Source organism: Canis lupus, chromosome 5 (assembly GCF_048164855.1).
Source record: "Canis lupus baileyi chromosome 5, mCanLup2.hap1, whole genome shotgun sequence".
Classification (NCBI taxonomy): Eukaryota; Metazoa; Chordata; class Mammalia; order Carnivora; family Canidae; genus Canis; species Canis lupus.
Genome location: NC_132842.1, coordinates 83174620 through 83187127, shown reverse-complemented (window position 1 = coordinate 83187127; position 12508 = coordinate 83174620). Strand labels below are relative to the sequence as shown.

At 64.3% G+C, this 12508-nt stretch overlaps 1 protein-coding gene across 10 annotated transcripts in view; it reads left to right on the top strand.

Moving 5' to 3' along the window:
• KAZN (kazrin, periplakin interacting protein) overlaps positions 1-12508 on the top strand; it is a 1010923-nt gene that overhangs the window by 888337 nt on the left and 110078 nt on the right. For 9 of the 10 annotated variants that reach the window (XM_072828267.1, XM_072828268.1, XM_072828272.1 and 6 more), the window contains one exon: positions 9832-10023. In XM_072828267.1, coding sequence (XP_072684368.1) covers positions 9832-10023 — 192 coding nt within the window. Of the gene's footprint in view, positions 1-6481; positions 6716-9831; positions 10024-12508 lie in introns of those variants that run through there. The other variant, XM_072828275.1, reaches the window with a different exon arrangement.

Below are 12508 nucleotides of genomic sequence, written 5' to 3'. Positions count from 1 at the left end.
AGAAAGGTGGAAAAGGTGGGATGAGCCCGCCTTGCAGAGGAAGTGGTAACGGTGGCTCAGCATGACACGTGTGTGGAGATTCCTCTGTGCACCACACGGGGTCCTGGGGCAGCCGCCGTCAGCCCACCTGAGGCCGTGGACCGGCTCCCGCAGGTGCTGCTGTGCCCCAATGGGAACACGGTGCATCTGGAGCTGGGGCAGGGGTGGCCAGGGCCCGAGGGGAGGCCAGCCCCTTCTTCCCCCACCCCTCCAGCCCAGCAAGCAGGTGGCAGCAGGCTCCTGGAGGCCACCCAGGACACCCGGGCACCAGGCTCTGGGCGCGAGCAATCGCTGCTGCTGCCGCCACCGCCCATCAGGGACACTGGCCGCCCAGGTGACAGGGGAATGCTACCTCTCCCAGTCCCAGCCAGATGGTGTCTAGAGCTAGAACAACTTGCTGAGTGATTTTTGCAGATCCCAGAGGACCATGGGGTTCCTGCTGGCCGTCAGTGCTCTGGCACCATCAAACCACGGCCCGAGAAGGGCTTTCTGGGCGTGCAGCGCCGTGGACACAGGACACGGGGACCTCATGGGGCATATTGTAGGGATCAGGCCAAGGCGCCCTCAGGGAGCACGTCCTGCAGCACCGATGCTCGGGCTTAGTTCCGCCTGTGAATGAGGCACCTGTGTGATTGTGATCCCTCCACTCCCCCCGCCCCCCGCCGGCCCCGGTGTCCCTGCTTCTGAGCCTGTGACTGTCCGTCTTGAGCCTGCGACCTGGTCTGCATCGCTGGTGCCTGGCCCGCAATCGCTGCTGAGTCAGCACGTGGGTGGGGGGAGCAGGAGGCTGCAGGCCCCTGTCCCTGGAGAGAATCGGATTTCTGGGATGTGGAGCGCTCCTGTGGGAACCACGGGCCCGTGGGCAGCAGGCCCGCCCGGAGGATGAGTGTGGCAGGCAGGGGCCCGCGGAGAGTCTGGCTAAAAGCTGTGTTTAGGGGCCAGCAGCTGCACGGGGCGGCCTCTGCAGGACAGATTAAACGGCATACCTGAAGGAAAAAAAAACTAATTACTGTGAAATATGAGAAAACGACAAGGGCTGTATCCCCTGGATGCCTGCGGTCCCCCCCCCCCCCCCCCGCCACCTGTAGCAGGGGTTACCAGTGGCTCTCAGGCCGGAGCTGCCGGGGACTAATGCCGCCGAGAAGTGAGTGCCGGGTGGTATCTGAGAACCCCATCGTGTTTGGTGAGTGCTGTCCTGCCTCCTGGTCACCCCCATGGCTGTAAGCGTCAGGATCGGATGACAGAGGCCCAGAGACCACGGAAGTCGCCAGCACGCCGCAATCCCGGCACTCCCTGCCCGCTGCTGGGCCTGGCCTGGCGTAGCCGGCTCTGTGTCCAGGAGAAGGGGGAACCGAGGCAGGGACCGGAGAACCTGCGCGACGCGTGGGAACAGGCGTGGTGCCGGAGGCCTGCTGGGGAGTGACGCTAAGGCCGGCCTCACCAGGCCCCAAGCCCGCCGCCCCGGCTCCGGCTCTGCCAGGCTGTCTCTCTCCGTAGGCAGAACGGGCCCTTCAAGGCCGACCCGGCTGGGTTTCCCTGGGCCAATCCGGTCATTGACAGAGCTTGAAGGACCCTTTGGGGTTGGGGCTGGAACCAAGGGTCACGTCGCTGCTTCCACCACCGCTGCCCGCCGCCCCGGACTGTCCGAAACCAGGGCTCCCGGCCCCACTCGGAAGTTGCGGCAGCTTCAGCAAGAGGCCGAGGTTCCGCGGTCTGGGGCGGTTCAGGATGCGGGCGGGATGCGGACCGTTGGAGGGCCAGGTGCGGGAGCTGCAGTCTGGCGGCCGCGGCCGCGGGAGAAGGGGCTTAACAGGACTCCGTGGCCACAGGGAGGCTCTGCGGCCAGACGCGAGGCCCAACTGCCGGAGCTCTCTTCTCTCCGTGCCTCGGTTCCTGCCACACGGGTGACCCCCCCGACGGTTGCCGTGAGGATTGAGAGTTCGTGCGCGTGAAGACCTGGGACCTTCCGGGCACGCTGCGGCAGCGCACGGGGCACCTGGTCTCACCGCGATGATGGCGAGAGTGAATTCCAGGAGAGACGGCGCATAGCCCTGCAGCCGGACACAGCGCCTCCTCGCCGTGCGCTCCCCCAGCAGAAAAGCAGGAGCGCAGAGGAGGTGCGCTTAGGCCGTGAAGACCTGCCCCCTCCCACCCTGGGCAGCGGGCTCCGCCTTCTCAGGGTTCCCCTCTGCCTCTGGCTACCGGCCTCATTTGGTCCTGTTACTCGTCAGGCCTGGGCCTGAGAAGCCCCCGTCTCTCGGTGATTTGCCCACAGGAGTAGCTCAGGCTTCACGTCTTATTCCTCTAAGGGCGACCCTATTGCTAGTTTCTGGAACAAGCTCCACCATAGCAGGAAGATTTGCAGCCCGGCCCTGGCAGGGACTCGGCATTCGCGGCCTGGCAGGCTCTGCGGGGCACCTCCCGGGCACGTGGCTGGAGGGGGCGACCCCGCGCACCCCCAGCGTCTGCGATCCTCACGCGGGGTCACCACAGCCCTGGACGGGGTGCTAGGAGGAAGCAGTGAGATGAAGCCGGCCGTCCCACGGGTGGCATCGAGCAGGCAGGCCGGTGCTCAGGAGATGGCAGCGCTGTCCGCCTTGGGCTCCGTGAGGGGTGACGGGCCCGGAAGAGAGCTCATGAGCACTCGGTGCGCCCCCTGGACGTGACCTCCCCTGGCCGGGGCAGCTGGGAGCCTTCTCCTGGCGTTTGGCTTCTCCCACAGCATGTGTGTAGCTCGGGTGAGCGCCCTGGCCGTTCCTGGGACACGGGCCTCCCGTGCGGGGACTGAGGTCAGCCGCAGAGCCTTCCAGATGGGCAGGGTTGGGGCCCCAGCTCCGTTTCACTGAGGCCTGCTGGGCGGCACCCTACTGCCGGGCTCCGTACCCGGGTTTTGAGGGACAGACTATAAAAATGATTTTTTAGTGGAACGTCTAAAATACATTAGTGCTGTAGTTGGATTTTTTTTTTTTTTTTTTTTTACCCCTTGAAGCACAATGTACGTACAGCACAACACACAGGTGTTACCTGTCCTGGGTGAGTTTGGCAAGGTTTGACGGGCGCAGGCTTGTCTGCTTATCAAGGTGTCACCCAGGTGCCACCAGCGACGGCCCCATTCATGCAGCCTGGCCTCCACCCAGAGCCCCTGCCCTGAGCCCCGGACCCGGCACTCGGCCTTCTGTGCCACCTAATCCACCGTCCCCGGGTGGGCACTCCCCGCCCGGGCTCTGTGATTATCTAGGCCAGGGCCTTCCGTCAGGACATCAGGGAAATGTGCCCTGTTTTGTAAGAAGCTACGCATGACCCCTATTTAGAACCTTCCGGAATGTTCCCCCTTAGACGATTGCTTTGTTTAATGTTTACCACAGGCCTGGGAGACTGGTCCGGGCTCCGTTTTCAGATCAGCTCAGAAGTCACTTATTCAAAGGTCAACAAGCTGGGACGTGGAGGAGCCAGGCCTGAGCCCCAGGCGGGGTGACCCCAGACCCGCCCGTCCTGCCTAGGCCTCCCAGGCACCGTGCTCAGCACCTTTCTTCCGGGAGCCCAGCCCCCACAGGGCTCTCGGTGCTGGATGCCGGGTGTGAGCCAAAGAGCAGGGCCCCTGCTCTTGTGGAGACGGACGGGCTGGCCCCGCGTCCAGGTCCTTTCCCAGGAGCTGCTCTTTACTCTGTGTGGCCCTGGCCAGGTGGCCTAACTCCCGGGCCTCGACGTGCCCGTCTGTAGAACGGGGGTGACCACAGCAGGGCCGCGAGGAATGAGCTGGCTAAGCCACGTTAAACGCTCCGGACAGAGCCTGCCACGCGAAGAGTGTGGGGAAGGAGGAGCCGCTGCCGTGATGCAGTGATTACAGAGCTGGTCTCATTCAGGCCTCTGACTCGCGAGGGCTGGTGCAGCTCACGGGAGACCTCCCTGGTGCCCGGGCCCCCGGAGCCCTGTCCAGGCCGCTCGGGCGAATGGCCTCCAGCCGCGGAAAGTCCCTTCCTTCCTCCTCTCCTGCCACGCCTGCCCCTGACCCCGGGAGCTCCCTGAAAGTAAGCCTGGAAGCAGGGGCTTCCCCGGGGCAGGGGCTCCCACGTCCCTCTGTGCTGCAGGGATTCCTGCACACGCCCCACCGTGGGCCACAGTGCTGTGGTTCCGGTGACCTGGTGAGTCAGCGGGGACATAGAGGCTCTCCTGCCCAGCGGGTGCTCTCGGTCTCCGTGCAGGGGCAGGGCTGAGCTGCGCTTTCCGGGCCCCCCAGGGCCTGTTCTCCTCACTTGGTGCGTTTCGGCCCTGTGCACGTTGCCTCCTTGTTACAAGGTGGCTGCTGCAGCTCCAGCTGCAGGTCCGCTTTCCAGGCGAGAAGGCAGACGAGGGGCAAAGCCCTTTTTCCTTAAAAGGTCATCCTCCTCAGGGGCTTTCTCCTACATCTTGCCCGCCAGAACCGGGTCGCACGGACAGCCCTAGCTGCAAGGAAGGCTTAGAAGTGGCTTTTAAAAATAATAGTAATAAACACCAGGCGCTCATTGCTGTTGCAAACCAAAGGAGATGGCAGGCTAGACAGAGAAGGGCGGGGTCTCCCTGGTGCCCCTGCCGGCTGTGAGTGGGCCTGCCCCCCTCCCAGGGCAGCGCCCTGCTAACAAAGCCGGCGTCCCCGGGGGCGGGGGACCTCTGTCTCCCTGGCAGCACCGACTTCCAGATTCCTGGGCCCGGGGAGCTCTGTTGAGTGTGCAGCGTTTGTGGCACCAGCCCCCCCAACCACTCCGGGCCCCCCACCCCGAGGCACTAGCTGCCCAGCTCCCCCAGGGGCTACGCAGTTCCCTCCCTCTTCCCACCCTCGGGCAAAGGTGGCTTCTTCCTCCGCACCCCTGGCCTTTGGCAAAGGGCTCCCTGTGTGGGTGTTTGTGGGGCTGCGCCGCGCCGGGCACTTAACAAGCTCCATGTCCCCCCTTTTCGCTCTGTCCCTGGGCCCCGCACACTAGCACTGAACAGCACCCCGCAGCCCCGTGCGTCCCGACCCTGTGGCCACTGGCTGCGCACAGGTGCCTGAACCGTGGCCGGCGCAGCCCAGGATCTGACTCTCAATTAAATTCAATGTAAATATTTAAATAACTACATTCAAAATAATTAAATTTTGATGCATTTGCCCTTGAGGAGCCATGGGTGACTCGCCCACTGCCCTCATGAGTAGCTCAGCAGCGTGGACTCGAGGAGGGAACCCCCCCCGCGCCCCCACCCAGGGAAGAAATGCAGGGTCAGTGGCACCCATGCAGGTGCATTAACAGTGGGCAACGATATGTGGGTTTTTAGGATTTTTATTTATTTCTTTTTGTGAGAGGTGGGGAGAGACACACAAAAGGGGCGCAGGGAGCAGAGGGAGAAGCAGATGCAGGGCTCGATCCCAGGACCCCGGATCATGACCCGAGCCAAAGGCAGGCACTTAACCGACGGAGCCCCAGAGCGGGCGCCGATAGTACGAAGGCCCAGAGAGGAACAGCGGCTCACCCAAGGTCACACGGCGCGGGAGCAGCTCCCCGGAGACTCGGACCCCACGCTTCCAACTCCAGCTGCCGCCCGATGGATGGCCAGTGCCGTCTGCACAGAGGGGCACGGGAGTCGGGGCGAAGGGGCACGACGCTGGCCGAGCGGGGCTGTGTGGTCCCCTCTCCCCCACTTTACAAGTGAGGCATCCGAGGCCCAGGGAGGCCACGTGCCTGCCCACCCCCCCAGCCTGTGCATGGGCTGTGGTCCCGAGTCGTGCCCCTGGGAGGGTCCCAGGGTGTGCACACACCCAGCCAGGGCAGGTGCAGTCAGCTCGGCCGAGCCTCTCTCTCCCTGAAGTTGTTTTTCCAGCCTGGTCTCCTAAGACTTGGCTCCTGCAGGTGCCTCGCCTCCCCGGCCCGCCCTCCTGCTGCTCCAGGGCCTCTCTCGAGGGGCGGGGCCCCGTTGTCAGGTGCACCTGCTAGAAAGGTGAGCGCAGCAACCCTCCGCCTTGGCCACTGTTGGCCGCGGAGAGGGGCGCCCGGCCCCATCCTGCTCTGCGCCCCCACCGCGATGCCGGGGTGCAGAGAAGGCCGTGTGGCCTCTGCCTTTACCACCTCCCTCCTCTGAGGTGCCCGGGCGCAGCCCTATCCCTTGGCCGTCCCGTATCATTGCCCGAATCCCCGTGGGACGGGAGTAGTGTTGCAGGATAGAACACCCTGCGCCCGGTCACACTTGAATTTCAGATCAGCAACGAGTGAGTTTTAGTATAAATACGTCCCGTGGAGTATCCAGGACACGCTTACCCGAAAGAATCTTCTAGGATAAAACGTTGTTTACCCGAAATTCAGATTGAACTGTGCATCAGGGCGGGGTGGGGGGCTTTGGGGTTGTTTCTTTTTTTAATTTTTCCCCCTAACTCTGGCAACCCCCCCACAGGTGGCATTGGCCCCACGTAGCGTGACCTGCGACCCCGAGAGATGAGGGGGCTCGCTCAGGGTCACAGCCAGGCCCTGGCCCGGACTGGATTTGAAGCCAGGTCCCTTGAAAACTCTCTGCCACCCGCACAGACATAAAGGACAACCTCCCTGGCTCCTCGGGGGCAGTTGAAGGCAGCGCATCCCTGAACACACAAACTAGGCCCCGCCTGCAGGATGAGGCGCCTGTGACCGCGGATACGGGAGCCGTCGCTCACCCCTTCCTGCGAAGCAGAGCTTAGGTGACCGCTGAGTGGGGACGGACCCTGGGGAGGAGAATTGGTGGGAGAGAGCGTGTCAGTGTCTCCCGGCTCCTAACGGACGTCCGCAGCAGCTGACCCCACAGCGTCCCTCTCACCCCGGGAGGCTGGAGTCCTGGATGCAGGCAGATTCCGGGTCTGGGGACGACCCTCTTCCTGGGGGCTGCCTTTCTCTGCTGTGCCTTCGTGCTGTAGGAGGGACAAGGAAGCTTTCTGGGGTCTCTTGTGTCAGAGCGCTAATCCTACACCAGGGCACAACCCTCATGGCCTCCTCCCTTCCCAAAGGCCACACCTGCAAATACCACCACACATGAGGGTTCAGCGTGAATTCTGGGGCGACACACTCGCTGTACGGCAGGGACCAAGAATGATAATTCCAGAGTCTTGAGTACCGCTAGAGACGGCCGGGGCTGGGGTCCCAAGAAAGGTGGTCAGGGTTAAGACCTTTTATAATCTGACCCTGGCATGGCTCTCCAGGACACCTCCCGCTCTTCCTCACCTCATGCCTGTGCACTCCCTCCACCCACCTGTCCAGGGACCGCTGACGTCCCAGCCTCCCAGCCTTTGCTCCTGCTCTTTGCTCTGCTCAGCACCCTCTCCATCTTGCACTTCGGGCGTCCCTGTGCTGCAAGCCCATGCAGCTCCGTCTTCGTGTTATGCTTGCTTGTGTGTTCCGCTTCCGCTCATGGGAGATTTCTCGAGGCCAAGGTGTTCCCCTCTCCTTCCTGGACACCCTGCCCCGGGCCTTAACTGTGGGCAGCCCGCAGCGCTTGCTGCGGCAAGGGGAGTCGGGGGGTGCGGCCCAGTGAGCCTCCTGCTTTCCAGTCTCGCTGAGAGACTTGGGCAGTTCGCAGCCTGTACCTGAGCCCGTCGACGGCCGAGCACCGGGCGCCCCCTTGCAAGGGGCCTGCCTTCCCAGAGTGCGGCTCGGGGGTCCTGTGGCCCGTGTTCACGGTGGGGTCTGGGAGCACCGGCCTGAGGTCGGGACCTCCTGGGACGTTCACCCAAGGCCCCCGGCACCTGGAGCCGTGTCTGCCACGGAGCAAATGCCCACGAACTCTGGCTGGACGGGTGGACCGAGGGAGTCAGCTTGGCTGTCTGGGGGGCACCACACGCTGTCCGGGGCATCTCAGACCCCGCAGCAAGGGCGCCGGGACGGGGTAACCAGGGCTGCTGGGCGGGGAGGGCACCCGCTGGGCGCAGATGGGCCTCCCACACTGATAAGGGCTGTGCTCAGGTGGTCGGAGGGGGCCTGCTTTAGGTCTCGGGCTGGCGGTGGGGACCGAGTGGCAGGAAGGCACCTGTGAGGACAGGAGGAAGCTGTCCTGGCAGCCCCGAGGTCCCACCTTCCGGGCTGAGAGGTGGCTGAGGGAGATCGGGGAGGGGAGGCTGCTGCCCGCTGGCTCTGTGCCCGGGCGGGGAGGGAAGGACCGAGCTTCTCAGGGGCCCTCAGCTTTGGTGGGAGACAGGGGGACTCGGGAGGCGCTGGGCCGGCGGGGACGCCTCCCCTCCACACATGAACCCAGGAGGCCTCGGAGAAGGTGATGCAGGGGGAGCACGAGGCGGGTCGCAGTCAAGGTGGCCTTCCCGCCAGGCCTGCGGGTGGGGGGACCCCAGCCCTGCTGCCCCTCGGCCCCGCCCGCCGTGAGCCCAGGATGCCCGAGGAGCGCAGGCATCGTGCTCTAGCACACTCGGCGCGGGCGGAGGTGACACGTCCCTCCGTGGTAGCCACCGCCTCCCCAGGACCGGGGGCTTCCTGTGCTGCGTGAGGACATCCTGGAGCAGGCCCAGGTGAGGGGGCCACCTCCAGGGGAGCCTCACAGTCCGATGAGCGTTGGACCCATTTGGGAGCCTCCGTGGCTCAGGGGGGGAGGGACCTGCTCACGGCCACGTGCCTGGCCAGGGAGGGAACCTAGCCGGGGACCCAGGGCCTCTATAAAGCTGTGCCACCGCCGCGACCCCCCGAGGCAAGGGCTGCCCCCCGACTCCCATGGCAGGAAGAGCCAGGGTGGAAGGGGAGGCCCCTCCGAGGAGGTGGCCGGGGATGAAGGTCTGTGTCACAGGGAGGAAGCAGCCTCGGGAAGAACAAGGAAGGGGCGTTGTAGGTGGTGGGCGCTGCAGGGGCAAAGGCCCTGAGGTAGGGGAGTCTGCATGTGGCAGAGGGAGGGCCAGCGTTGGGGGGGCACAGAGCAAGGCGTGGGGTTCACGATGAAGGCCGAGGCCGTGCTGTCGGGCCCGCGTCTGTGTATAGTCTCCCTACCCGAGGAGGGGACACCTGAGCACCAGCCTGCTCGCGGACAGGGTCTGGCACCTGCAGAATTGAGCCGGCCTGCGGGCCTGGGGGGGCCGCCTTCTCCTCGGCCTCATCCCCGGGCCCTCGTGGATACAGGGCTGGGTGTAAGTGCGGGGAGCCCTTCCCTCCCCCGTCCACGGCGTCCCCGTTACCACCACTCGTCCTCCTGCAGGCGTCGCGCAGTGCTGGGTTCCGGAAGGCTCCGTGCTTCGTGACCCGTGTCAAGGGTGCTTTCTGGGGACTGTTTCCCGGGCGTGTCAGCCTGGGAGCTCAGGCTCTGCAGGTGGCCGAGTCTGGGTTCAAATCCCGGCTCTGCCACCCGCTACCTTTATGACCCCGTGGAGTTCCTTCATGTCTCCGAGCCTCCACTTCCGAATCCGTGGCGTGGGGGTGATGGCGGTGGCCGCCTTGGAAGGCGTTCACAGGGTTGAAGGAGCTGGTGTGTCCGAAGTCGGGGCCAGACACCGCCTCCTGTCCACTCCCCGTTCTCACCTTACACCCGCCTATTGGTGGGAAGGTGGTGTCGGCCTTGGGAGCGGACGCCCTGGGTGCAGCGGGAGCAGCGGCGGGGCCCCAGGGAGAGTGGCGGGGTGGGGGGGTCCCACAGGCTGCTCTACGGACCGGACGGGTGCGCGGGGCTGGGGCTCGCGGATTAAGGTTACCGGCTTTGGGGGTTTTCTTCGCCAGAACCTGTGCAGGAAAGTCCTCGAATGCTGAGCAAGGCACCTTGGAAGCATCCCCAGAAGAAGTGAGCGAGCGCGAGCCAGTGTCTTGCTCCCTCTGACCGTGTGTCCTTGTCCCCTAGGGCTCCTGCGGGAGGAAGTGTCCCGGCTCCAGGAGGAAGTCCACCTGCTGCGCCAGATGAAGGAGATGCTGACGAAGGACCTGGAGGAGACCCAGGGCGGCAAGTCCTCCGAGGTCCTCTCGGCCACCGAGCTCAGGGTCCAGCTGGCCCAGAAGGAGCAGGAGCTAGCCAGAGCCAAAGAGGCCTTGCAGGGTAAGTGGCGAGGCGGTGGCAGTTCCTCCCTCCCATTGCCTGGGGCTCAGGCTTGGGCCCCAGGGCCGCCGCCGACCAGGGACCTGCATCTGGCGGGGGTGGGGTGGCCTGGACACGGGGGCCTTGCAGCCCCCCAATCCCCCGCTCAGGCCGCCCTGCCCCATTAGTGGTGCAATTCCGCCTCTTGCAGCGTGGGACGCTCGTGCCATCCCGCGTGGGCGTGACCACCCCGTGGTCGTGTGGGGTCGCCCCCTCTGAGGCCCGAGTGGCAGGCGGGCGTCTCCACTAACCCAGGATGCTGGCCCAGCAGGAAGGTCTGTGTCTGGGGTCCCGCGTCCGAGAGGATAGGGGAGGAGGCAGGTGAGAGTGCCATATAGGTGCCCAGGTGCTCCCGTGCTGAGCCCGACCGCCCCTGACCTGCCCGTGGCTGGTGTGTCTACACCACAAACCACGCTAGGAAACGAGGCGTGCCGCGGGCTCCCGTGTGCTCCACCCGGGCCACGGTGGCTGATGTGCCCATCTCTCCTGGGATCCACCCGCCCACGCGCCGTGGGCTTCAGGAGGGGTCTCGATCGATTATTCCAGAAAGGCTGGGGGCGTCATCCTCTCATCCTGCTCATCCTGCTTGGAGAGCTCTGACGCGGAACGCTCTCTCGAGGCCGCCTGACTGGCTCTGATTCTCTGGGGGAAGAGAGAAAGGTGATAAACCTTGGCAACCCGCTTTCCACTTACATTTACTAGAATGATGAGTTCTCTGGAAACTTCATTTCGGAAGCCAGCGCAGGTTCCTTAGGTTGATTTCCAGGCTGCTCGAGGAAAGAGACCCCAAAACAGAGCGGCTTAAAGAAGGTGTCTCTGTCTCCTGTCACCATCGGGAGGAGCGTGTCAGGCTGCTGGGCATCCCTGCTCCCCTCGGCCTGGGGGAGAGCCAGGGGCAGAGCCCGAGATTCCCTTTGGCCAGAGCTCGGTGGGAGGGCCACGCCGGCCTGCAGGAGAGCTGGGAAACGTCGTTCGAGGCTGCATGTCGGGGTCCAGCTATGAGGCCAACCAGGAGGGAGGCGCGGGGGCAGGGAGAGTGGATTTTGCGGGACGGTCCGTGGGCTCTGTCGTGGTGGGTGTCTTTGGCCGGAGCTGGGACCTGAGCAGCAGGACGCTTGCACGCTGGCCAAGCAGGCTGTCCGCCCAGCATCCCACTAACGTCCCCAGGAAGTCTCAGGAATCATCTTTGAGGGTAAACAGCACCCTTTGAGTTCTTCTCAGCAATGCATGGCCCTTCTAAAAACAGGGCAGCCCTGTCCTGTTGGCCTTTTGCTTCCAGCGGGGCCGCTCAGACAGGGGTGTCTCCAGGCCAGAGCGGGCAGTGGCATGTGCCGTGGTCCAGCAGATGCTGCCTCGTTGGGAGGTCATGTGCCGAGCACGCACCCATTTTCTCTCCGTGCGCACCGTCCAGGGGGGAGTCTGGGCAGAGCTGTACGAGCTTCCCAGCTTCTGGGGCCTCCTGACACCCCCTCCTCTCTCAGGTCGGAGACTCCAGCCATGGGAGTCTCCCCGAGGACACGCCACCGGGCCCGGGGCCATGCAAGCTACGGCCTTTGGTCTCCTGAAGCCTTCTGGCCCTGTGGAGAGTTGGGACTGCCTCGAAGCAGTCTCAGCCGCCTTAGCTGGTATTTATTCCAGGGACTGGAAGCCTGCCTCGCGTGTCCGTACTTTCCCGGGGAAAGAATCCTCACCCGTATCCGCCCTTCTGGACCTTTGGGGTGGGGCAAGGGAGCCAAATCTCTCTGCGCTGTTTCTGGGCCCAAAGGCATGGGCAGGGGCCAAGCGGAAGCTCACTTACTCCACCACTGCCCAGCCCCTGGCACAGACCGCCTGCCCCCTCCCCGGACCTCAGGTTCCTAGTCTGAGCAATGGGACAGTAGCGGTGAACTAAACGGGGCAATGTCTGAGGGCGGAGAGCTGACTGTTAAGGGGGGCCTCCTCCCCCCTTCAGCCCGCAGGACACAGCCGTGCAGGCATATTTTCCTGAGTCTGCGCCGTGAGGTAGCTTCCCCATCACCCAAGGTCACCGAGGGGCACAGAGATCTGCCCGACGGGGCGGCTCCTTTGTAAGCAGCAATCTCAACAGTAAGGACCTGTCGTATTGCTGATAGGACAGCTGTGTCACGCACCTGCTGTGTGCCCGCACTGCATGGATCCCTCACCCCAGTCCCACCGGGGTTGAACACCCCCCCACGCCCCTGGCCACAGATGGAGGCACCTGAAGGGAGTTCAGGGTGCCTAAATAACTTGGGCCAGAGCTCAGAGTGAATTACCAGCGGAGTCCGAAACTTTCTCCACTGCACAGACACACCCCTTCTTCCCCCTGGACGAGACAGACAGGAGGCCATCCTAGCTCAGTAATGAGGACAGCAGACTCTGGGCCTGCATCCCAGCTCTGCCACTTACTGTGGCGGTGTGGCCTGGGGCAGCTTCCTTAATCTCTCTG